At 44.4% G+C, this 25684-nt stretch overlaps 1 protein-coding gene across 4 annotated transcripts in view; it reads left to right on the top strand.

The window, feature by feature from the left end:
* The window catches only part of PPP2R2B (protein phosphatase 2 regulatory subunit Bbeta), a 474274-nt gene that overhangs the window by 408950 nt on the left and 39640 nt on the right, over positions 1-25684 (top strand). For all 4 annotated transcript variants that reach the window (XM_070374891.1, XM_070374892.1, XM_070374893.1 and 1 more), the window contains one exon: positions 6731-6895. In XM_070374891.1, coding sequence (XP_070230992.1) covers positions 6731-6895 — 165 coding nt within the window. The remainder of the gene's footprint in view (positions 1-6730; positions 6896-25684) is intronic.

Raw genomic sequence — 25684 nt, 5'->3', positions numbered from 1 at the left:
ATGAATAGGCAAGGGGCTGTGGTTATGGGACTTTCAAGTACCCCCCACCCACAGTTGTAAAGGACATCTTATCCCATGTCTTTCACAGCTCAACATGTGTCCAAAAGCACCGCCTAGGGCACCATGTGTCTCTTTGTCAGTCCTCTCACAGTGAGCCTAGCAACTGGCAAAGCCCTCCATGAATATTTGCACATTGGCTTTTTTTAAGCTCTTAAGAGAGGAAGATCCCTCGGAGTCCTCTCTGGAGATTTTCAGTGTGTTGCCATCAAGCAGCAAGTCCTTTCTGCTGACAAGATCTGGATGGCTTGTAATCACTGCTTTCTATCCAAAGATTAAATTCAGACTTTGGAATAAAGATTTCAGATAAACTTTTGCTCCCTAAAACAGAATCCAGCTCTAATATGCCCAGTTTTCAAGGCTATTCTCCACTTTCAGTACTGGCAGACTTGTGCTATCTGAAAAGCCTCGACTGCTTTTGAACTTGGGTGTCTTACCCAGGTAAATCTAGAGTCCAGCCTCCTGCTGGGCTCTGCTACCAGTAGTTGGCTTAGAAAGAAAGGAGAGGGAAAAAATCTTAGTATCAGCAAAATTAGCAGAGATAAAGACAGAAGCATATGAGAAAATCTTCAAAAACTCACAAACCTAATGCATATAAAAGTTATCTTTGGAAAAAAAGACATGTTTTCTTTGAAAGTTTGGATTATTCAATCCACTGCAAAAACATTTAATAAATAACTTATTCTCCACTGTTTTATTTGATCATCAAAATTTCTCAGACTAACAGAGTTAACAGAATGATACCCACTCAAAGACAAAGAAATTGAAATCCTGAGAGAGAGAAAATGACTTTCCCATATCTTGGAGCAAAATAGAGGTGGAAACAAAATGAATTCTAATCTTTTGACCCCACTTGTTACAATTGCAGTATTTATCACAATATTGTCTTCAGCTTTACCCAGAGATGCGGTTCCTGATTTCTCAACTGTCTCATAGATGGTTCTAAGCCAAGGAAACTACTTTACTCACTGTTTGTTTTCTTGATTTAATAATATGGATTCATTGTAGATATTATAAAATGACCTATAATCTCACCACCTAATTTTGTGTATATACAAGGAATTTACATCACAATTTTAATGCTGATTAATTCCACAGTAGGGCTCAGAAAAATAAAGAAAATTTTTTAAATTCTTAATTTATCTAGAAAGTCTTATTCTGTTCAATCTAGGGTCATACACAAACACACACACACACACACACACACATGTGCACACATACACACTGCCCATTCACACATATGTACTTTCTCTCTTCCCTGTTTTGTCTATTTAACAGTTATTACTACCTAATAAACTATATATTCTATTTATTTATCTAGCTTGTTTAGTAACCATGTTCCCTTCTAGAAAATAGGATCCATGGTTCAGGGGATTTTTTGATCTGCTGTGGTCACAGCTATAGCTCCTGTGCCTGGAATCTATCCCTGGCAGATTCTTTGTGAATATTTATGAAATACATGAAGGAACAAATGGATGAACCCAAGCTAGCATTATTAAAGGATAACATAATACTAACCTTAAATATATAACCCCTGTGATATATAACTATATTTTCTTCCATTCTGTTCTCTCTCTTCTCTCATTCTTTTTATATGGCTATGATCAGACTGTATATATTTTATATCTAACTTACCTCAGCTAAAATTATACATATGCATAATAAGCATTAAAAAAATCTTATCTTTTTCAATCTTAAAATAGTGCAACTTCACTAAAAGAAAATGTAGAAATGAAAAAACTGATAATTGAAAAGAAATTCATAGACCCACCCCAGTAGAACTATCAATGACATTTGGTAGTTTTGCCTTTTAGGCCATCAGTTTCAGAGTATAAATTTTAAATGGCATTATGGTCACACTACAGATAGAATTTTTCCTGCAAGTTGTTTAACAGACCTGGCATTTCACTGCATAAACAATTTAATGATATCAACCAGAATTTACTCAATCATTTCCCTGTTTCTGTATATTAAGGTTGTTGTCAGTCTTTCTCCTTTATAATGTTTCTATAGACATTTTTATGGAAAACTTTTCCAAATTTGGGATCAAGGAAATGACTCTTGAATGGTCCCCATCTCCCCTTGAGCATCCTGCCATAACCCTCTTCATCTCCTTACCCCACCGCGGATGTAATTTATGGCCTTGGCTTTTTATTTGTTTGAAGCTGATCCCTTAAGAGGTGACCTCCTAGCGTCTTCAATTATTATTTTAAATGATGCCTTAGGCCATTGCCTGGCACAACAGTGCCCTCACCTTCCCACCTCCTGCCTTCCAAGCGTAGAGCTCAGCTGCCAAACTGGCTGTGCCCCTTCCCGTCCCCAGCACTGCCTCCAGTCCCAGCAGAGAGGCATATTAACCCCTTTTGTTAGCAGAGGTAATTTGCCTGGGCTCAGCATTAATAAGGAATGCCATAAGCAGTTGGGGTCAGGATGAACAGATCTGTCAAGCCCCAGGGTTAATTTAATAGCAATCTGTTGGCTGTCTGCCTTGTATATTAGCCTTGAATCCATTGCTCTGTTTTGCCTTTGCTGTTTAGTTCTTTGGGACAACAGGGAAATAATTTGGATACAGAGCTCTAAAAGATGAGGAAGAGAAAATTGACTGTCAACATGCATCATTCCATTTCCAAGATAATACAGGGAGCCAGGCGTTACTCCCTTCCGTTCTCCTTCCCTCCCAGCATGAAGGGCACAACCGCACATGCTGGAGGTGTGTGTTTCCCTTGAGAGCTGTGTAAGGAAAAAGACTGAGTTTACAGAGAATGCATGTAAAATATGCTGTCTTGTCATCCCCACACACCATTGAATTTTTGGAAACTAGACTCCTCCTAAATGTTTTTAGAACTCAGAAAATCCTCCATCAGTTAATAATTCAAGAAATCCTTTACCGTGTTTCTGTCTCAACTTACATTTCCTTAAAAAAAAAAATCACATCAGAGAACACAAAAATCCTAGGTCAGATGCTGGGTCCGAATTCTGGTTCTGAAAAATATAGCACCCAGAGTGGTGGGTGAATTGAACGAGCACCAGTTGCAAGCAGAATCCCTCTCAGATAAGACAGGGGAGTTTCAAAAGAGCCAGAATTACATTGCTGGGAAAGGCCGGCTCTGTGGGGGCCATTCATCAGTGCAGGAGGATGGCATGTGGTCAGGAACCAGGCTCTAGAGTCAAACAAACCTGGGTTCAGATCCCAGCTCCACCCGCTACCATCATATAACATTAAGTAATGTACCTCAGCCACTGTTTCCTCTGCTTGAAAACGGGTCTATTAATAATATTAGCATCATAAGGATGAGGTGAAGATCAAATGAGACAGTGCGTGGCACTTGATGAACATTGGCAACTGCTTTTTATTTTCGTATTATCTTTCTTGTTGTCCTTATCATCACAATTACTAAAAAGAGGATTGGAGTCATGGCTTTTCTCCTGAACCCCAGAAATTCAGACCCAGAGAAGCACTCTATTTAGTCACCAGGAAGATGCCTGGGTGTGAGGGACGGTGGGCAGGCTTGGAGGTCCAGGATGGATGGCGGGGAAGGAGAGAGGAAGGGTCCAGAGGCGGCAGCCTAAGCAAATTCAGTTCTCATGGTGTTCTTGAAGGTGGAGGATGCTCCTGGTTTCATATATATGTTTAAGCACTTCGTTTTCACACGTTCTAACTTGTGAGCTTTATTTTTAGGTGAGAAAAAAAGTAACCATAGATGTAGCACCTCCCCCTCCCACACAGCCAAGATCCTTTCCAGTTAGCTTGTTTTTAGAGCTGTACTGGTAGAGGTTGAGAAAGCTAACACCAGATTTTCTTGCCCTATTTTGGGAAAAGAAAAACATGCTCACTGGCACAGTGGAGTATGGAGGCTCTTTCTGGAGGGAAATGAAATCTGACAACAGCTGAACACTAACCTCTGCTCACCCCACCCTGTATTGTGGCCACAAAGCCAAGGGCATGCATGGGTCAGGGGGCTGGGGAGAACCCCAGAGCTGCAGCTTGGGGCCTTCTTCTGGGGGGAAACAGGCTCCTGTTCCCCAGCACGTAATGCTAACTGTGATAATATTTATAACACTGGGAGCAGTTGAGAAGGTAGTATTTTATGAGTCCAGGGGACCTACATTCTCCAGAGACATAAGTAATATCTGTATCTGGGTTGCTGAGGGAAATTGTAGCAAAATGTAATGTTAGTTCAATTTCAAGCTAATTTTAGAAAGAACCCAACAGGATTTATAAGAGATAATTGAAGGAGAAAGAGGCACAACCAGATACACAGCCATTATTGCATCAAACTACATGCCAGAGCATGTGTGATGTTTGCTAATAGACGACTACTTTGTTAGTGCTAATATGACTAAAAATATCAGTGCATTTACTCATTACTCTTTTAAACTCTAAGGAGGAGATTAGGCCACCAACCTTACAAAAAAACATAGACTTTTATCCATCCCAGTCAAACAGAACTGTCTGTCTGAAGTTATTGCTTGTTGATTCAATGCAGTGTTTTCCAAAATGTGATTCGTCAGTTCCTGGCACACCCATAAATGTGTTCATTTTAATTATTAAATGCGTTTATTTCAGGTGTGTTATTTAAAATGTAACTAGCTTATTAAACTGATGATTTCATGAATATTGGATTCCTGATTACGAGGCTGAGTAAAGAAAAAAGTAAGTCGATTTAAGTTCACCCATAGAAACAAATGTTAAGTTGAAAAATGCTACCCGGTAAACAGGTGGGGTGAAATCACAAATGTGGTTCAACAGTGAGAATCATTTTGGTTCATAGCATCCACATCAAGAGACCTCTTCCTATGCAGGTTCTCAGACAGCAAGCCCTCAGGCACCTCCCAACCTGTACCCAGGTCCTCCACACTCTCAGTAGGGATGTGAATGGATCAGCACAAACTCACTCCCACTAAAGGTGTTTGTTTCTATTAGGTCACCATCACATTGATAGATGAAAGGCCAAATGTTTCATTTCAATACACAAGGATATGTTCCTTAAAAATAGAGGTATGATGATTCTTCATCAAAAAGGAAAATACTCAGGACAAAAAAAGGGAAACTATGATAAAACTAAGGGTATATTACAAGGGAGGCCAAAACTATCCTGCTGTACAATTGGATGGCTTCTTTTTAATATTTGAACTCCTACACAAGCTCTAAAGCAAATCACAGTTTATGGAGATTTGAGATCCTGTATATCTTCAGTAAGAGAAATTTTGCATAATTACTAAAAAGTGCAAATCTTGCACCTGGGATAAAATCCTACCACTGCCACTCTTTAGCCATGTGACTTGGGGCACGTTACTTACATACTCTGAGACTCTGTTTCTGCCCTTTAAAAAACAGGGATAAGTAAAGTGTTGATTAGAGAGCTGTTATAAGGATTAAATGAAAGAAAGCACACGATGTGCTTTGCACAGCAATTGACCTTTAGTCAGTGCTCAATAAATGGTAGCAGCTGTTGTTATTATAATTTCATTGACATTATTTTTTTTATTTTATTGCAGTAAAATTATTTTACAATTTTGTGTTAGTCTCTGCTGTCCAATGAAGTAAATCAGCTATAAGTATACATATATCCCACCCCAGCCAGGTCATCACAGAGCTCCAAGCTGAGCTCCCTGTGTTATAAGGCAGCTTCCCACTAGCTGTCTGTTTTACACATGGGGTGTATATATGTCAGTGCTTCTCTCCCAGTTTGTCCCACCCTCCCATGCCCTCCCTGCGTCCACAAGTCCATTCTGTACATTTGTGTCTCTATTCCTGACCTGCTACTAGGCTCATCAGTACTATTCTTCTAGATTCCACATATATACATTAGTATATGGTGTTTCTTTTTCTTTTTGTGACTTACTTAACTCTGTATGACAGCTCTAAGTTCATCCACATCTCTACAAATGATCTAATTTCTTTCCCTTTTATGACTGAATACTATTCCACTGTACATGTATACCAAATCTTCTTTATCCACTCATCTGTCATCAAACATTTAGGTTGCTTCCATGTCCTGGCTATTGTAAATAGTGCTGCAGTGAATGTTGGGGTATACATGTCCTTTTAAATTATGATTTTCTCAGGGTATACGCCCAGTAGTGGGATTGCTGGGTCATACGGTAGTTCTGATTGAGTTTTTTAAGGAACCTCCATAGTGCCTATCTCAATTTACATTCCCACCCAACAGTGCAGGAAGGTTCCCTTCTCTCCACACCCTCTCTAAAGATCCGAGGGGTTTTGTGGGAAAAGATTCACAGTCTGTCCTAGATACAATGCATCAGCCCAGGAGTTTGGTTAAAATTTCAAATATATCAATTATTTAGTTGTGATGGGACTGGTTTCTTAACCACTGTTGTAAAATGAGAAATGAAAGCCCTTGCAGCCTGGCACAGTTTAGCCTGACTGCGTGAGCAGGTAACTTTAATGTGGATGGAGCATCTACATGTTACAGGGGATGGAACCCTGATTAGGGCCTTGGGAGACCTGAGGTCTAGTTCTGCCTTTGGCCGCTGAACATCCCTGGCCTCATCTGCGTGGGTCCAGTGATAGCTGCCTGTCTGCCAGAGTCCTGATGAGGATCCTCCGTGTGTGCTCAGTGCTGACCTGTTCCTCTAGATAAAGCGACGATTCTTAGTCCCCGCTGAGGCACCCCTCCCCGTGGTCCCTTCCTTGACTCGTCTGTGCCAGATATCGTGGACATCAAGCCAGCCAACATGGAGGAGCTCACAGAGGTGATCACGGCGGCTGAGTTCCACCCCCACCACTGCAACACCTTCGTGTACAGCAGCAGCAAAGGGACAATCCGGCTGTGTGACATGCGGGCGTCGGCGCTGTGTGACCGGCACACCAAGTGTGAGTAGCCAGCCGCCCCGGGGCTGATGGAGTGGGTGCGCCACTGGCCCCTGACATGCAGAAGGAGAAGCGGGAGGGCCTGGGGGGGTTGCTGTCCTTCCCCACCTCAGACACACCAGGAGTAAGAAAACTACACATGTGTTGTCCTGACTCGGGAGTCAGCTCCAAGTCTGGTGTTTGAGTAAAGAGAAAACCTCATGTCGAGTCCCACCAACACTGGCTTTGGGCCATGGAATACAGAGGTGAATCAGACATGAGTCCTGTCATCGTCACATGGTGATATGGTCTGAATTATGTTTTAAGATCCCTCTTGCGGCTCTGGGGAAAATGAACCTGAGGACGAGAAGCAGGGTTGAGAAGACCAGTTAGGAGAGGGTTGTGATATCAGGCAGGAGACTTGGGTGGCCTGGACAAGGGCAGGGTGTAGAAGTGGAGAGGAATGGGTGGGTTCTGGACGGATCTTGGCAGTAGAATGAGCTGGTCTTGCTGGACAGTGGGGGAGCCTGCGAATACACAGGAATTGAGAATCGCACCTGGGGACGGTGACTAAGTTCATGCTTTAGTGTGTATTTGGAAGTTGTTGAGAGTAGAGCTTAAGAGTTCTCATTGTAAAGAAATTGCAACTCTGCATGGTGATGGATGCTAGCTGAATGTAAATATTTGCACTGCTCTTGCCTGGCAAATCCCATGGACGGAGGAGTCTGGTAGGCTGCAGTCCATGGGGTCTCGAAGAGTCGGACACAACTGAGCGACTTCCCTTTCACTTTTCTCTTTCATCCATTGGAGAAGGAAATGGCAACCCACTCCAGTGTTCTTGCCTGGAGAATCCCAGGGACGGGGAATCGTGGTGGGCTGCCATCTATGGGGTCACACAGAGTCAGACACAACTGAAGTGACTTAGCAGCAACAGCATACATATATCAAGTCATTAAGTTGCATGAAACTAATATACTGTTATATGTCAATTATATCTCAATTTAAAAAAAAAAGTAGCAGCTGAGGGGCAGGGATTATTAGCTTCATGGAGAGGGTGAGGCTTTGAGAAGCAGCACCCTAGAAGGCGTAGTGGTTCTACTGGGCACTCAGGAGGGCTTCAGAGAGGCGGGTGGGGTCGAGCCCCCACAGGCCTAGGGGTCACGCTGGAGTTTTCATGGTGTTGATGGTGCAGAGCAGCTCCAAACTCATGGAGGCTGAGTGGTTGGCGGCCAAAGGCTAAGACCGATGTAAGCAAGTGAAGCAAGAGCCAGGTGTAGTGGACAGGACGGACCTGGGGCTAGTGGAGAGGTTTTCTAGAAAACAAAACGCTTCCTGGAGTAAAGGTGCCTGGAGGGCAGCCGTCATCTGTACCCAGGGTCAGGCTAAACAACGTGCAGCTTCCAAGATCCTCAGGAGCCACAGGATCTGTGTGTCTGGCCAGCACCGTCTTCCGGGGCCACTCTGCCACTGCAGCTTGCCGTGAAGAATGGGGAAGGAAGCCCTCTTTCCCCCACAGCCCCAGTTTTTTCATTTTAATTCCTAGTGACGTGAGCGAAGTGATGATCATCTGTATGAGATGTGCCTGGGAGTGGGGTGACTATCTAGATCATTTTGATCATGTCCATGTACTCCTTTGCTGTGAGGAATATTGCCCAGGGCAGCTGGTCTGACTAGTGTGGTGGGATGTAGATTGTGTGGATCCTGGAGTCATACAGACCCAGGTCAGAGCCAGGCTAATCTCTTATTAGCCATCTGACTTTGTCCAACTTTCCCTTACCTTTCCGAGCCTGTTTTCTCATATGAAAAATGGGTAAGATAATATCATCCACTTCATGGGTTTGTTGCAGGGCTTAGAAGAGATAATCATTAAGAATTGTTAACGAGATGTGTCATACTAAGTGTATTTTATGCTTCTGGAAGATTTTGATTCAGATGCTCCACACGTCCAGTACTCAATAGTTGTGTGTAGCTACTCTATTGGACGGTGCTGACTTAAGACTGACCTAAGACACTCCCTTCATTGCAGAAGGTTCTCTTGAAGACTACTGATCTGTAGTACTGGCTCCCTGAGGACATGGACTTGTTCTGTTTTGGTCACTGTTGTTTCCCCAGCACCTAAAATAGTACCTGGCTCGTGATAGAAGCTTTATCAATGTTTGTTAGTGTCTGTGCTGATATTGATCTTTGAGCCAGTAAGGGAGACTGATATGGCTGGTACATAAAGAATGACTTGGACAAGGAACAGGTGAAGTTCAAGAGGAATGCAAGAGCCTGATCATAATGGCCATGATAATGGACTTAAATTTTGTTTCAAACTCAATGAACTGCCACTAAAGTCACCAGAGGACTAATCTGACTACAATTATTTTTTTGGAGAAGTTGCTTAAACTGAAGAAGAAGGATGGATGTTGGGTTCTGTCTGGGAGAACAAAGGGACACAAGGAAAGAGGTTAGGAATATCCTGTAAGGAACACAAGGATTTCTTAACAATGCATTGTTAAATTAAGGGCACAGGATTCTTTCTTTGGTGGAGGCAGCTGTCCTGTGCATTGTAGAATGCTTTTTAGCATACCTGGTCTTTTCACACTAGATACAAGCAGCAAAGGCCAGTTGTGACAACTAAAAATGACTCCAGACATTGTGAAATATCCTGGGGTGAAAATTGCTTCTAGCTGAGAACCGCAGATCTAGACTAAAATTTATTGGCAGGTCTTCAACATGATCTTCTTGTATCTGTGATCTGTCCATTACTTAAAAGCATTCTGAAGGGTACAATGGAAAGGTAAGACATCTCCCAACACTCAAGCAACGTCAAGTTTGGCTGATGGGGAAAGATGTACCCGGGACACCCAAATGAGTGGTGGAGACAAGTAGGGGTGTGGACATTCGTAGGGGCATGGGACACTGGAAGGAGACCTCAAAGTGGGGAGGCAGAGGTTGAGGAGTCATGTTGAAGCACAAGTAGGATTTGGTTAGGTAAGAAATAGAGAGAAGGGTGTTTTTGGCCATGCACACAAGGGCATGGCTTTCAGGGCAAAAACCTGAAGTTAGGAAGTGATGTAGCACCTTTAAAGAGTCTTAGCAAGAAGTGTTGGGCTGGGTTAAAGAGGAATATGGAGAAAATGAGGTCAAATAGGTATGAAGGTTTATATCAAGTCAGTGGTTGAATATCAGAGTCAAAAGTTTATGCCTTCATTCATTCATTCATTCATTCACTGAGTACCTGCTCTATACCCAGAGTCTGGCTCCTCTGATAGCTAGTCCTTCTTAAACTTCTGCACCAGGTACTCTCAGAGCCATGCCATGAACCTTGCTGCTGTGAAGGAAGGGCAGTGAAAAGCAATTCAGCCTCTCTGATGTGCTCCGGATGGCCTGGCCTCTCAGCAAAAGCAAAACGCCACACACCTGGCAGAGGCCCAGCACCTGAGGGGACATGCTGACCACAGACGGTTTTCTTTGAAGTCTTATTTTTCCATCTTAAAATTTCACATGGGTTTTACATTTTATTCCCATAAAATGACTACTTTCCACTTAATTTAATATTTACATTTCTACCCATCCCCAAATTTCAAACAAAATTATCATTTCCAAAAGATGCAACATTTATCTATGGCTTCCTATACTACTTCGTGCACCCCCATATCCTCTTCCTCCTCCTCCCTGACCTCCAAGGATACATATGTGTGCCCCAGTTTGAGAAGCACAGTTCCTAGTATGTGAAGAGCAATTGGAGATCAGTTGGTTGGAGAACAGAGTCATAGAATTTATATTTTATGGAAGATTAACACAGTGGTGGTGGGAAGAAACAGGAGAATTAGAAGGTTGTGCTTTTGTCTCAATACAGTGGAAATTCATAACACAGATAAGGATGGTAGCTATGGAACTAGAAGAGAAAGAAAAGGGAAAAATAAACATTTTCTTTTAAAACAACTGTGGGGATGTAAAGCAACATTAGAGATTAGCATTCATCACACATGGATATTACTTATTCAATATCCTTCCCCTCTAGAGGAAGACATGAACTGAATCTATTGGGTTGACCAAATAATTCATTCAGACTTTTTCATAAGATGTTACAGAAAACCCCAAGTGAACTTTTTAGCTATCCCAATATTTTGCTCACATTGTATCACAAAGGACTGACATACAAACAGGTGCTCAGTAAATATTGAGTCCATAAATAAATTTACGCCTGAGGGTTGAAATAAATGACATGTGGCTTGAGGACTCATAAGAAGCCATATGGAAAGAGAGTGAGGGGGTGAGGACCAGTCTGGGACATGGTCCCAACTGTGTGGGAGGTGACATGAGTCGTCTAACTGGGCTTGAAGGGCCACCGACCCAAAGTGGGTGGCAGAGACGGCACGAGAAACCAGGTGTGCTCACAGCCCAGTGTGGCAGACACCAGCCTGGGCTCTGGAGTCAGACATATGCACACAAGGGCTGGATAGTGAGGAGGAAGATGCCTAGAAGGCTCAATGAACTGTGAACTCAAGACGGAAAAAGGATAAGGCCTTAGAAAGTTCCAGAATTAGAATGGCTTAGAGCAGAAGCGTCAGAATCAGAACTCAGCTCTGACACTCAGCACCTGCGTGACCCCCCAAATCAAGTTATTGAATCCCTCTGAATCTCAAGCTCCTCCTTTGAACATAGAGATAATAAAGATTGTCTCACAGGGCTGGTTATTCATGAGGAGTAACTGTCATTGTGTGTCGAAGAGCCAAGCCCTGAGTCAGGCACATGGAAGTCAGCAAATGTCAGCAGCAGCAAATGTCAGGAGTAACCACAGTTACTCCTCCTGTGCGTGCATGCTAAGTCACTTCAGCTGTGTCCGACTCTTTGTGACACCACGGACTGCAGCCCACCAGGCTCTTCTGTCCATGGGATTCTCCAGGCAAGAATACTGGAGTGGGTTGCCATGTCCTTCTCCAGGTACTCCTTCTGAGTGTCCCTGATTTGAGGCTGGCGGCTATAGGGAGGTCAAAACTCCAACCCTCCTTCCAGATATGTAAGCCCCGTTATTCATTTATTTAACTAGTATTTGTTGACCACAAACTATATGTGAGGTACTGTACCTGACTCTGGGACACAGTGATGAGCAAAGCCGGGTCTGCTTTCTTCCTTCTTGGAGCTCAAGGTCAGTATTGGTGAGGGTCTGCAGAGAAACGGAGCCAGTAGGAAACATATATCTTTTATACGTATATATGTATAATATATATACACATACATACACATGCATATATGTGTATATGCATGTATTACATGTGTGTATATAAATATGAAATAATTGTTAGAAGTATTTGGGTCATGCAGTTAGGGAGACCAACAGGTCCCAAGACCTGCAGTGTGCCTGCAGGAGACCCAGGAGAGCTGATGAAGTACTTTTAACGCAAAGGCCGGCAGGCTTGTGGTCCAAGAAGAGCCAATGTTCCAGTTCAACAGCAAAGGCAGGGAAAAATTGATGTCCATGCTGGAAGGAGTCAGGCAGCAGAATTTTCTCTTACTGGAGGGAGGGTCAGCTTTTTTTTCTATTCAGATCTTCAGCTGATGGAATAAGGCCCACACCCATTAGGAAGGACAATCTGCTTTACCCAGACTATTAATTTAAATGTTAAATTCACTCAAAAACAACCCTCCAAAAACTGCAGGATTATGTCTGACCAAATATCTGGCCACCCCATTGCATAAGATGAACCATCACACTGTCTGAGGAGGGAAGATGCATTCATCAGAGAATCCCAGATAGATATGACAGCATGACTGCAATAAGTGGTATGAAAACAGAGGCTTGTGGTGCTGGGTGGGGATTATACAAGGATCTTATAACCCAAGGCAGTGACCTCTGAGCTTCTGCCTAAAGACAGAGAAGCTCCTTGAGGAAGATATTGGGGAGAATCCTTGAGCCCACACATCCAGGTGTCCCTGGAGGCTGCTCCTCCCTACAGTCTGGGTTGCACGCAGCCCTGGAGAAGCAGAACCCAGTGGACAGTCCCTAGGGAGGCCAGGAACCAGCCGGCCATTTGCAGACCCCTGCCACGTCCTTGCCTCCCCGCGCCCCATCCCGACACCAACAGCACTTGGAATTGCCAGCCGCCAGCCTCCTAATCTAATTAAGGAGCGAACGAAATTCATTTTCTTGACTCAGTCCAAAGTGCCGACCTTCCTCGGTGAGCATCTCCCTTTGTTTGGCTGCTGCAGTGGCGGCCCCAGCTCCCGCCAGCTGGGAAAACAAGTTCAATCTGACCTCGCGCCTGACATTTCATATTGATTTTCTCCATCCTCCTCCAACACCAGCCTTCCGCAGACCATGGTTCAGCCCGGGTGTGCAAACGGAATTGAGACAGTTCATCAGAGTTCAAAATGAAAAGCAACATTGGCTTTCGGAGATGAGCTCTGAGAAGGAGGGTATTTAATAACCGTCGGTGTTTAATCAAAATGCCGAGGAGATTCGTGCTATCAGAGCTGCATATATTAATTTCCATATGTCCCTCACTCTGCATACTCAGCAGGGGTTGGAAAGGATGATTCTCTTCCTCATCTCTCAATTTTTTTTTCCATCGCTCCTGGCAGTAGTGACAAGGGTTGTGTTTGCAGTTTGAGATTCTAATGCCTGAAACAATAGGGTGCTGATGGCAGCAGCAGTGGCTGAGCTGAATTTTGCTTTTCCCTGTTAATGTGTGAGTATTGGGAGTTGGGGCTTCCCTGGTGGCTCAGTGGTAAAGAGTTCACCTTCTAATGTAGGAGACATAGGTTAGATTCCTGAGTCAGGAGGATCTCCTGAAGGAGGAAATGTCAACCCACTCCAGTATTGCTTAGAGAATCCCATGGACAGAGAAGCCTGGCAGGCTACAGTCCATGGGGTTGCAAAGAGTCAGACACTTAGCAACTAAACAACAACAATTAGGAGTTGAGTGAAAAAACTGGCGGGATGTGGTGAATGACAACCATGGAAAGGAGAGAGACATTAAATTTAATCTCCCTTCCAAGCCCCACGGGAATCTGGTCCCTGCCCACCTTTCCATCCTCAGTCCCTTGTAGTCTGACCACAGTGGCCTGCTTTCTGCACCTTCAGCACAGCCAGCCCTTTCCTGCCTCAGGCCCTCTGCACAGCCTCTCCCCTGCCTGAAATGCCCTCCCACCATGCCCGCCCTTGTCTGGACTACTTTCATTTTTTAGGTCTCTGGGGAAATACCTCTCAAAGATGACTTCTCTGTGTCCCCATCTTCACTCTATTTCTACTACATCACCCTACTTTATTTCCTTACATATTTCTTTGTTCTCAGCTATAGACATTTTTCTTCCTCTGTCTCCCTGACTAGAATGTAGACTTCATAAAGGGATGTGTGCGTGCTATGTCACTTCAGTCCTGTCCGACTCCGTGCAACCCCATGGACTGTAGCCCACAGGCTCCTCTGTCCACAGGATCCTCCAAGCAAGAATACTGGAGTGGGTTGCCACACCCTCCTCCAAGGGATCTTCCCGACCAAGGGACCAAACTCGCATCTCATTACATCTCTTGCATTGGCAGGCAGGTTCTTTACCGCTAGCACCACCTGGGAAGCCCCCATAAAGGCAGGAACTTTATTTCTTTGACCAACCACTGCATTACTAATACTTAGCATAATGCCCAGCTATAAGTGAGGCTTCACTGAGCAACTGTGGTGGAAAGGCAGGCTGGTGGGAAAAGGCAGTTGAAAGAAGGGGTTTTCAGTTATAAGAGTTGTTATAACAAAGTACCATGGGCTGGGCGACTTAAAAAACAAAATGTAATTGTCTCCCTGTTCTGGAGGCTAGAAGTCCTGGACCAAGACATCACCAGGATTGGCTTCCTCTGAACATGGAGAAAGGATCTCTTCCAGGGCTCTCCCCTTGGCTTGTTACTGACCATTCTTTCCCTGTGTCTTCATGTCATCTTCTCTCTGCATGTGTCTGGGTCCCAAACTGTCCTTCTTATAAGGACACTAGTCATACTGGATTAGGGTCAACCCTCATGACCTCATTTTTTTTTTTTTATTTTTTTTTAAATTTTTTTTTTTAATTTTATTTTATTTTTAAACTTTACATAATTGTATTAGTTTTGCCAAATATCAAAATGAATCTGCCACAGGCATACATGTGACCTCATTTTTTAAATTTAATTACAGCTTTAAAGATCCTACCTCCAAATATGGTTGTATTCTGAAGCACTGAGGATTAGGACTTCAATGTAAGAATTTGGGGGAGAGGGTACACAAGTTGGCCCTCTGAAAATAATCCAGAGCACAGTCCCTGGGGCTGACAGATCCAGGGGTGGGTCCCGGGCTTGTTTGCCACAGGCAGCCTGAGCAGGTTGCCAACGCCGATCCTAAAGGTGGTGAGGGTGGAAAGTGGGCAGGGAGCTGGGGCACTTGGTGCAGCCCCAACCGTCATGAGCACACAGTGCCTGTGGCTCTTATTGAATGAGGTGGGGCCCAGAGGACAGGGGCAATAAAACCTGTACGTGAAGCTGCCACACCTCCCCAGGTGTTTTATGGTGATGATGTCTGGGTACTTTCATGTGGTGTGGAAGCATAATTTCTCTCTGAATAAAGGGGACTTGAATTGATTTTCCTGGAGGAGGGCATGGCAACCCACTCCAGTATTCTGGCCTGGAGAATCCCATGGACAGAGCAGCCTGGTGTGGGCTACAGTCCATGGGTCTCAAAGAGTTGGACACGACTGAAGCGACTTAGCATGCATGCAGGCAGGAACTGATTTTAAAGGTGATGAGGTGCTAAGAAGTCTGTTTCCTACTCAAAAATCATGCATAAGCATCCTGAGTAAGCAGAGTTTGTTTTAACAGCATATAAGAAAAGCAAAAGCTTAGGTGTATGGGATTGCCAGATACACACCATTGAATATAAAGTAGATTAAAAAAAAATAAAGCAAGAACCTAAGGTATAGCACAGGGAACTGTATTTCATATCCTGTAATAATCTATAACAGAAAAGAATATGAAATATATATATATAACTAAATCACTTTGCTCTACACCTGAAACTAACACAATATTGTAAATCAACTCTACTTCAATTTAAATAAGTTATTTTAAGAAAACTAGCAACTGGAATCCTCAAATGGGAGTGGGAATTGAGAAAGGGGTTCCATGAAGGGCCATAGAGATGTGACTTGCCAACGACCTTTGGACACAGTTAAAGATGGAGCATGCGGGGAAATGCTTATGATAAATGTTAAAGCAGGATGCAGGGTTACAAACCCATCCTGAATTCAGCAGTGTGAAGATAAGGACAAGGGGGTGTTCATGAAAGGGATGATGTCAGGGCACTGAAATGCAGGCAGTTTTCCTATTTTCCAGATTCTCCTCAACGTTGCAGTTTTACTTCTTTAATTGGAAGAAGTTTGGTGGCTAACCAGAGAGCCTGCTGGGTGCCTCAGCTCCAAGATGGACAAAAGGGATTCCCTCCACACACACCCTGGACAGCACCTGTTTTAGGTCCTTAGGATGGGCAAGGCAGTGTGGAACCTAGGATGAAGTCTCCTGTCTTAGTCCATTCAAGCAGCTGTAATTGAATACCACAGGTTGGGTGGCTTAAACAAAGACATCTGTCATTTGGTTCTGGATGCTAAGAAGTCCAGGATAAGGCACCAACAGATTCAGTGTGGGGTGCAGACCTGCTTCTTGGTCCACAGATGGCCATCTTCTTGCTGGGTCCTTGCACAGCAGAAGGATGTGCGGGTACCTTGGAGTCTCTTTCTCATAAGGGCACTAATCACATTCATGAGAACTCCACCCTCATGATGTAATCACCTCCCCAACCCCTCTTCAGATACCATCACACTGGGCGTTACATTTCAGTGTAAGAATTTCTTTTTGGGCGGGGCCAGTGCTGCGCCTGATCTTAGTTGTGGCATGAGAGATCTTCACTGCAGCATGTGGGCTCTTAGTTTTGGAATGTGGGATCCAGTTCCCTGACCAGGGATTGCACCTGGGCCCCCGGTATCAGGAGTGCAGGGTCTTAGCCAGTGGACCACCAGGGAAGTCCCTCAGCATATGAATTTAAAGAGACACCGTCACTCATCCTATAGCATTGCCTAGAAGCACAGCCCAGATCATGTCAGCTTCGTGTCTTCTCTTCTGTCAAACTAAACTGAGAGTAAACTCACAGATAGGGCCAAATCAGGGGAGGAAAATCAAAGTGGTATTCACTGTCGGTCTACATCCATGACCTAAAACAGGTTACTTAACCTGTGTCTATATTTGCTCACCTATAACATATGACTAGTAGCAGCACTTACCTTATTATGGGGCTTATGAGGATTAAATGAGAAGACACCGTGAAGCCTTAGAACAATGCCTGGCCCATGAAAGAGCTCCATGTTAGTTATGGTTGCAAAGGTGATGCTGTCTTATTTCCCTTCCACATGTGTCGACTAAGAGCAGGAATGGGGTGGGAAGTAGCCATGGTCATTATGTAATCATGTCAGCAGCCTTAATCACAGCTAACTTCTGTGGTATTTACAATATTAAGAGAGTAAGCCAAGGTCCTGACAACCCTATGGGGGCCAGATGATTATTAGTCACATTTTATAGATGAGGAAACTAGCTAAGAGAGGAAATGATACTCTTATGGCCACCAGAGAACAAGTGACAACTGGGGTTTGATCCAGACGCACACCTCTTAACCAGGACTCTAGAAATCACTTATTCAGCTAATATTTATTCAACACCTTCTCATGCCTGCCTTCAGGAAGCTTTCATTCTAGCAGAAGATATACAAGTACACAAATGAGTGAGGTATTAATAATTTCTGACATTGAAAAAAGCTTTAAGAAAATTAAAGGACTAAAGAGTTGCTGGTGCAATGCTATTTCCCTGGGGTGGTGAGGGAAAGTCTTGAAATTGAGACCTGAATTATCAAAAGGAGCCAAACAGAGAACACCAGAATAGGAAGACCCTGACACAGGAACAACCATGTGTGAATACCCAGAAGGGGAAAGACCTGAACTTGAAGACTGATGTGCTGGGGACCGGTGTGGAGGGTGAGGCTGAAAATGTACGCTGGACCAGAGCAGGGGGAGCCTCATGGGGAGACCAGAGTGCTGGATTTCATTCTAGGTGTGACCGAAGCTAATAGACAGCTCTAAGCAGGGAAGTGAATACTCAGTTTATGGTCTTAAAAGAATTCTGAAAAAAGATTGGCAAGCCTAGAAGCACTGAGCCCAGTTAGGAGGCTCACACCATGATCCAGAAAGAAATGATAGTTGCTGTGACAGGTGATAGGGGTAGGGATGGGGTGATGCGTGGATACACACAGAATCTACTGAGGCGGTCAGGCTGAGAGGACTTGCTGAGAGGCTGAAAGTGGAGAGGTGACAGAAAGGGAGGATCCTGAGAAAACTTGGGTTTTGGCTGGAGCTGCCAAAGGTATAGTGGTAACATACCCTGATGAGACAGGAAGGAACAGGTTTGACGTGCAAAGACCAAGGGTTCTGTTTTGGATATGTCCAGATTGAGATGCCTGTGATACACCCAGTTAGAGAAGTCTGATAATAGTTGGATACCTGAGTATCTGGAAGTTAGGGAAGAGGTCTGGGCTGGAGGATAGAAATGTAGGAGTCATGAGTATCCCGTGGTCTTTAAAGCCATGTAGGAAAGAGGTGTAGATGCAGAGGAGCAGAGAGTCCAGGATGGAGGCCAAGCACTTACCAGTGGGGTCGGGGGAGAAGCAGGCAGCCTCTTATAAGAGACTGAGGATGAGCTGCTAGGGAGGTAAGAGAAAAACCAAAGAGCAGAGTTGGACGGAGGGAGTGGTAGGCATAGAAGCCAAGAGAAGAGAATGATTTAGAAAGATGCTGGGATCAATTGCATCAGATGCTTCTGAGAGGTCAAGAAAGGTGAGAGCAGAGAAGTGAGTATACAATTTGGTCTCGTGGAAATCTCTGGACATTAACTAGTTAATTAAAGTCAAAGCAGCTAGCAGACTGCCTGGCACATAGAAGGTTCTCAGTGCACATCTGCTGGACGAAATCAATGGCTGTGTGAGCACCAGGCTCAGTGTCTGATGACACAGGACAGGTTCCTTGGTTGCATCTTAATTCTGTCTTCATTTGGCCAGACCTGCCCCACTCATTACCTGCCCTAGAGGTCCCATCCTGTTGTCAGGGAGTGGCTTGTGCTGGGGACTTGCAGGAGGGGAGGCTGGCCTCACAGGGTCTTGAAGGCCAGAGTGAGGAGCCAGGGCTCCTCTAAGCAGTGGTGATGGGCAATCCTACAGCATCTGTCCTCCTGTATTGGTTCTACTGGTCACTCTGCTTCCCAACGTCATTCTATCCTTGCCCAGGGCCCTTCCACACTGGCAAATAGGCAGCTCGAGACATGGCCGCAGAAATTCCCTCCATCAGATAAAATCAAGATGGGCTGGGTGTCTGGGGGTAGTCTGCAGCAACCCTGCCATGCACTTAAATCTGCCCATCACAGGCCTGGTGTGCACACAGTCTGACTTTTCCATGCTGTGGGCAAAAGGTAGAAGCACTTTAAGTACTTTACGTCATCATTGGAAAAACAACTTGGTTTTCAGTGTGAAAGGGGCAAAGTTGGATGCCTAACCTAACAATCTAAATCAGAAATTCCATTTTCCCCACCAAAGATGCGTCTAGTGGTAGGGGCTGAATATTAGCTTTGAGCCCTTCTGTAGTTCAATTAAGTCTCAGAGCAACCAAAGCAGATCGATTTTTAGTAACTCCAGATTACAGATGAAGCACAGAGAGGTAAAGAAACTTACCCCACAGCCTGGATGGGAGGGGGGTTTGGGAGAGAATGGATACATGTGTATGTATGGCTGAATCCCTTCGCTATTCACCTGAAACTATCAAAAAGTGTTCAAAAAAGAAAGAAAGAAACTTGCTCCAGATCACAGTGAAAGACCCAAGATTTGAGCCCACGTCTGTCTGCTTCCCAAATTCTTTTCCTGGGTATATTTGACAGCAGAAGAGTGTGATCTTTTTCTAACATCCAGAAGGACAATTTCACAGAATTCCATTTTATACAGTTCCCATGGGTTGGATTCCTCAACACAGCAATTTCCGATGGCAGCATAACTCTGCCTTTACGCAGAACATGAAATCCACTGTCTCATTTATCACCTTCATCTACGAACTTAATTGCCAAGTCCTGGCTGTATAGGCCACTGGATCCCTTAATAAACCTATGGCTCATTCCCTGATCTCTGATGGAATGTGTCCAAAGGCATCAGCCCTGGCTACAGCTGCAATGCATCATCAAACCTCTGAGGTTTGACACAGCTTCTGAAAGGGGTTCAGTATTGATTGGGGGCATAATTAACAGTGTCTATTTCAGGGGAGTTTGGTTAGGTTAAAACAACAAAACCCTTTATTAAAATGATTTTGCCTGATGACAGGATTACAAACACACATAGACACCCACCCACCCCCCTCCTGGAGAAAAGCCAGAGCCTTGCTCCAAGCTGCAGAATTCACTGAACCCCGCCCCCCAATCCACCATCTACCCCATTCAAGCTTAGCAGCAATTAGCAGCAGAGCAGGCAAGGCCCAGGCCTCGCAGTAAAAATAGAATCCCTCCCCTCTTCCTCATTTCCATTTTTGATTAATTTAACCAGTTCTGTCAATTAGTCATCCTGGAGACTCCAGTTGAGTGGATTTTCCTAAGAAAGGGAAAGCTTATTAATTTTGGAGGCAAGTGTCATTCATTAGCAGTTAACACTGTCCCAGGCCCTGCCCTCTCCCCCTCGAGGGGTCTTGGCTAGATAGGCAGAGGAGGCTGACACTGGCTCCAGCACGCGGCTGCAGCCCCAGAGACACACAGGACAGGAAAGCTTGGCCTCGAGGTTAGATGTGACTGTGGCTGCTCTGTGCTTGGCGTGTCTCAAGGGCACTTGCCTATCATCCTTGTTCGTGACAAGCCATCGGTGACAAAGCAGTCACAGACACTGGGTGAGCATTCTCAACGTGAGGTTTGAGAGAACCCCTGTCAAGGGACTACCTGGAGAAATTTTCCCCAGGGAGGGCCACTGGCCAGACAGAGCCTGGGGAGGGATCTGAGCAGAGCCGGATGGGTCTTGAAATAGCCCGTCTCTTCCTGCCAGTCGTCGATGTTCAGTCACTAAGTCGTATCTGACTCTTTTCGACCCCATGGACTGCAGCACGCCAACCATCTCATCCTCTGTCACCCCCTTCTCCTCCTGCCTTCAGTCTTTCCCAGCATAAGGGACCTTTCCAATGAGTCGGCCCTTCACATCAGTTGGCCAACGTATTGGAGCTTCAGCTTCAGTATCAGTCCTTCCAATGAATATTCAGGGTTGATTTCCTTTAGGATGGACTGGTGTGATCTCCTTGAAGTCCCAAGAGACTCTCAAGAGTCTTCTTGAGACTATCCCACCAGAGAGGATATCAAAGTTCACCTTTCCTCCTTGTATTTAGTTTCCTGTAGCTGCTGTACTATAGTTCTGTGTGTCAGAAGTCTGACACAGATCTCATTGGCTGAAATCCAGGTGCTGCGAGGGCTGTGTTCCCTTCTGAAGGCTCTAGGGGACAATGTTTCTTTACCTTTTCCACCTTTTTGAGGCCATCTGCACTCCTTGGCTTATGGTCCCTTTCTCCATCTGAAAGCCAGCAACAGGGGAACACATCCTTCTTATGTCTTGTCACTCTGACTCTCCTCTCCCACCTCCCTCTTCCACTTACAAGGACCATTGCCATTACACTGGGCCCACACAGGTAATCCAGGCCAATCTCTTTATTTTAAGGTCAGCTGATGAGCAACTTTGATTCCATCTACAGTCTTAATTCCCCTTTACCAAGAAAGGGAACATATTCATGGGTTCTGGAGATTAGGACATGGACACATTTGAAGAGTCATTATTCTGCTACCATACTCTTCAAGGTCACCAAGTAGCCTAAGTGCCCTCCATCAGAGCATGTGATATGACAGGTTGAAATTACCTGTTTCCATTTCTGTCTGTCCCTCCATATTATAGTTCCTCCATAATGGCTAAGGCTTTTTATTTTTCCTTGAACACTTTACTTAGTGGAGCTACTAAGTAAATGCTTGCAGGACAACTAGAGTAGCACCCAGAGCTTCTCTTTACACAAATGAAGAGGTTCACTCCAAAGAGTGGCTGACCCCATCCGGGTTCACGCATTTCTAGTTTTGGGAATGCTTTGGAATTTGTAGACAATTAAAGGGAAGAGGGGTCTACAAAATGACGGTAATCAGTAAATGATTGCCATTTATTTAATATCTATTAAATCTATTATCATTTATTTAATATCTATTGTTGCTACTGTGTGCCAGGGGCACTAAGTAAATATGGTCCCTCCTGCCCGCATGGCACTCTATCCAGGTACAGTAAGAGAGACAACAAACACAGAGGTGAGTAAGATAACACAAGATTTGGTGAAAGTGTTTCTGGAGAAACCGCAGCAGCAGATGCAGAGGCTGTGAATCTGTGCTGTGCTTGGCAGGTCAACGGGTGGAAGGAAAACCAATCTGGCTGCCAATAGTATCATGAGAAGGATCAGGATGAGGGGAAATGGAAGGAGGAGGCTGGTGGCTCAGATCACGGGAGCACTCTCCACTCAGGGCAATCACTTCCAACACCCCTGGGTCCTCAAACCTGTTGGATTCTATGCAAAAGGCTTGGTAGTTAGGCAACATAGCCCTGTAGGCAAAGGTAAAGAATTTGGCTTTTATTTTATTTAAGAAGGAAAATTTGGTAGGGTTTTGTTTTAAGGAATAACATGTAACATTATTCGGTTCAGTTCAGTCGCTCAGTCATGCCTGACTCTTTGCAACCCCATGGACTGCAGCACGCCAGGCCTCCCTGTCCATCACCAACTCCCGGAGTTCACTCAGACTCACGTCCATCAAGTCAGTGATGCCATCCAGCCATCTCATCCTCTGTCGTCCCCTTCTCCTCCTGCCTTCAATCTTTTCCAGCATCGGGGTCTTTTCAAATGAGTCAGTTCTTCACATCAGGTGGCCAAAGTACTGGAATTTCAACTTCAACATCAGTCCTTCCAATGAATAGTCAGGACTGATTTCCTTTAGGATGGACTGGTTAGATCTCCTTGCAGTCCAAGGGACTCTAAAGAGTCTTCTGCAACACCACAGTTCAAAAGCATCAGTTCTTCAGTGCTCAGCTTTCTCTATAGTCCAACTCTCACATCCATATGTGACTACTGGAAAAACCATAGCCTCGACTCGACGGAACTTTGTTGGCAAAGTAATGTCTTGGCTTTTTAATATGCTGTCTAGGTTGGTCATAACTTTTCTTCCAAGGAGTAAGTGTCGTTTAATTTCATGGCTTCAGTCACCATCTGCAGCGATTTTGGAGCCCCAAAGAATAAAGTCTGTCACTGTTTCCCCATCTATTTGCCATGAAGTGATGGGACTGGATGCCATGATCTTAGTTTTCTGAATGTTGAGCTTTAAGCCAACTTTTTCACTCTCCTTTTCACTTTCATCAAGAGGCTTTTTAGTTCCTCTTCACTTTCTGCCATAAGGGTGGTGTCATCTGCATATCTGAGGTTACTGATATTTCTCCCAGCAATCTTGATTCCAGCTTGTGCTTCTTCCAGCCCAGTGTTTCTCATGATGTAGTCTGCATATAAGTTAAATAAGCAGGGTGACAGTATACAGCCTTGACATACTCCTTTCCCTATTTGGAACCAGTCTGTTGTTCCATGTCCAGTTCTAACTGCTGCTTCCTGACCTGCATATAGGTTTCTCAAGAGGCAGGTCAGGTGGTCTGGTATTCCCATCTCTTTAAGAATTTTCCACAGTTTGTGGTGATCCACACAGTTATATTTGGAAATATATCACTCTGTGGCTATGAAAAGAAGGAAGCATCAGAAGGAAGAGTGGGTGTTGGGAGAAGAGTTAGAAAGCCATCAAAATGGTCTAGGCAAGAGGTGACAGTGGCTTAGACTAGATTAGGCTGATTTGGGCTACATTTTGAATGTGAAGTTATCAGGAGTTTGTTTTTTTGTTTTTGTTTTTTTGGATTATACTTGATTCCAGACGGTAAAGAATCTGCCTGCAATATGGGAGACCTGGGTTTGATCCCTGGGTTGGGAAGATCCCCTGGAGGAGGGCATGGCAACTCACTCCAGTATTCTTGCCTGGAGAATCCCATGGAGTAAGGAGCCTGGTGGGCTACAGTCCACAAGGTCGCAGAGTTGGCCATGACTGAGTGACTAACACTTTGACTTTTCATAGTTGATTTACAGTGTTGCATTAGTTTCAGGTATACAGGAGAGTGACTCAATTATACATATAGACATATCTATTCTTTTTCAAATTCTTTTACCATTTAGGTTGTTGGATAATATGAGCAGAGTTCCCTGTGCTGTACAGTAGGTCCTTGTTGAAAGTGAAAGTCACTCAGTCATGTCCAACTCTTTGCAACCCCATGGAATAGTCCACGGAATTCTCCAGACAAAATACTAGGACGGGTACCATTCCCTTCTCCAGGGGATCTTTCCAACCCAGGAATTGATGGGGTCTCCTGCATTCAGGCAGAATCTTTACCAGCTGGGCTACCAGGGAAGCCCAGGTCCCTGTTGGTTATCCATTTTAAATGCAGTAGTGTGTATATGTCAGTCCCAAACTCCAGTGAATCCCTCCCCCATTCCCTTCCCTCCTGATAACCATAAATTCATCTCTAAGTCTATGAGTCTGTTTCTATTTTGTAAATAAGTTTTTTTGTATCATTCTTTTTGATTCTGCATATAAGTGCTATCATCTGATATTTGCCTTCCTCTGACTTTCTTCACTTAGTATGATAATCTCCAGGTTCAAGACTCAAAAAAAAAAAAAAAAACTAGACATGGAAGGTGAGGTTGAGGGAAAAATCTTGGATGATGCCAGCACATGCCTCGATGAAGGGCAGTGAATGAGGTGGCAAAGACTAGGGGAGGGATAGTATGGGGTGGAAACACAAATTCCATGGACTGGAGACTCACATGAAAAAGCAAAGCATAAAATGTTTACCTTTTACTGTTTGGGCTTCCCTGTGGCTGAGATGATAAAGAATCTGCCTGCAATGCAGGAGACCCAGGTTTGATTCCTGGGTTGGGAAGATCCCCTGGAGGAAGGCATGGCAACCCACTCCAGTATTCCTGCCTGGAGAATCTCATGGACAGAGGAGCCTGACTGGCTACAGTCCATGGAGTCGCAAAGAGTCAGACACGACTGACCAACATTTTCACTATTTTTCACTCTATTTTTTTTTTAACTGTTTAGCACTTTACCATTTACAAAACCCTTCTCATCTGTTATCTTTTTGTTTATTTATTGGCTGCACCATGCAGCATGTACAATCTTAGTTTCCCAACCAGGGATCAAACCCACACCCCCTGCAATTGAAGGGTACAGTCTTAACCACTGGACCTCCAGGGGAGCCCCTCATCTGTTATCTTAATTGATCTTCATAAAACCCTTTGAGTTCAGAGTCTTTCTTCCTTTCTACAGCTTGAGAAAATCAAGCCCCAGAAAAGATGAATCTAATACACTGACAAAGATCATGGTTTACCATGGGTTTATTTCTTGCTTCATGTAATGAATTCAGCCACCTTCAGTGCTTGGCCAGCACTGGAGGATACAGAAGGGAAGGGGGGACTCTCTCGTGTGTAATTGACACATGTTTAAGTATATCAGCTAATTTAAGCCCCCCGTGCAGTTCACATAATTCTATTTTGACAGCTCTGTAGGTGGCATCGATAACTGAGTTGTGAGATCAGCTGTCCAGTCAAGCAGCTTTCCGCCCCATCCGTGCAGGTCCCTTTATCTGCTAA

The sequence above is a fragment of the Bos mutus genome, chromosome 7, assembly GCF_027580195.1.
Source record: "Bos mutus isolate GX-2022 chromosome 7, NWIPB_WYAK_1.1, whole genome shotgun sequence".
NCBI classification, from domain to species: Eukaryota; Metazoa; Chordata; class Mammalia; order Artiodactyla; family Bovidae; genus Bos; species Bos mutus.
The sequence above is the reverse complement of the archived record's forward strand: the minus strand, read 5'-3'. Positions and strand labels throughout refer to the sequence as shown.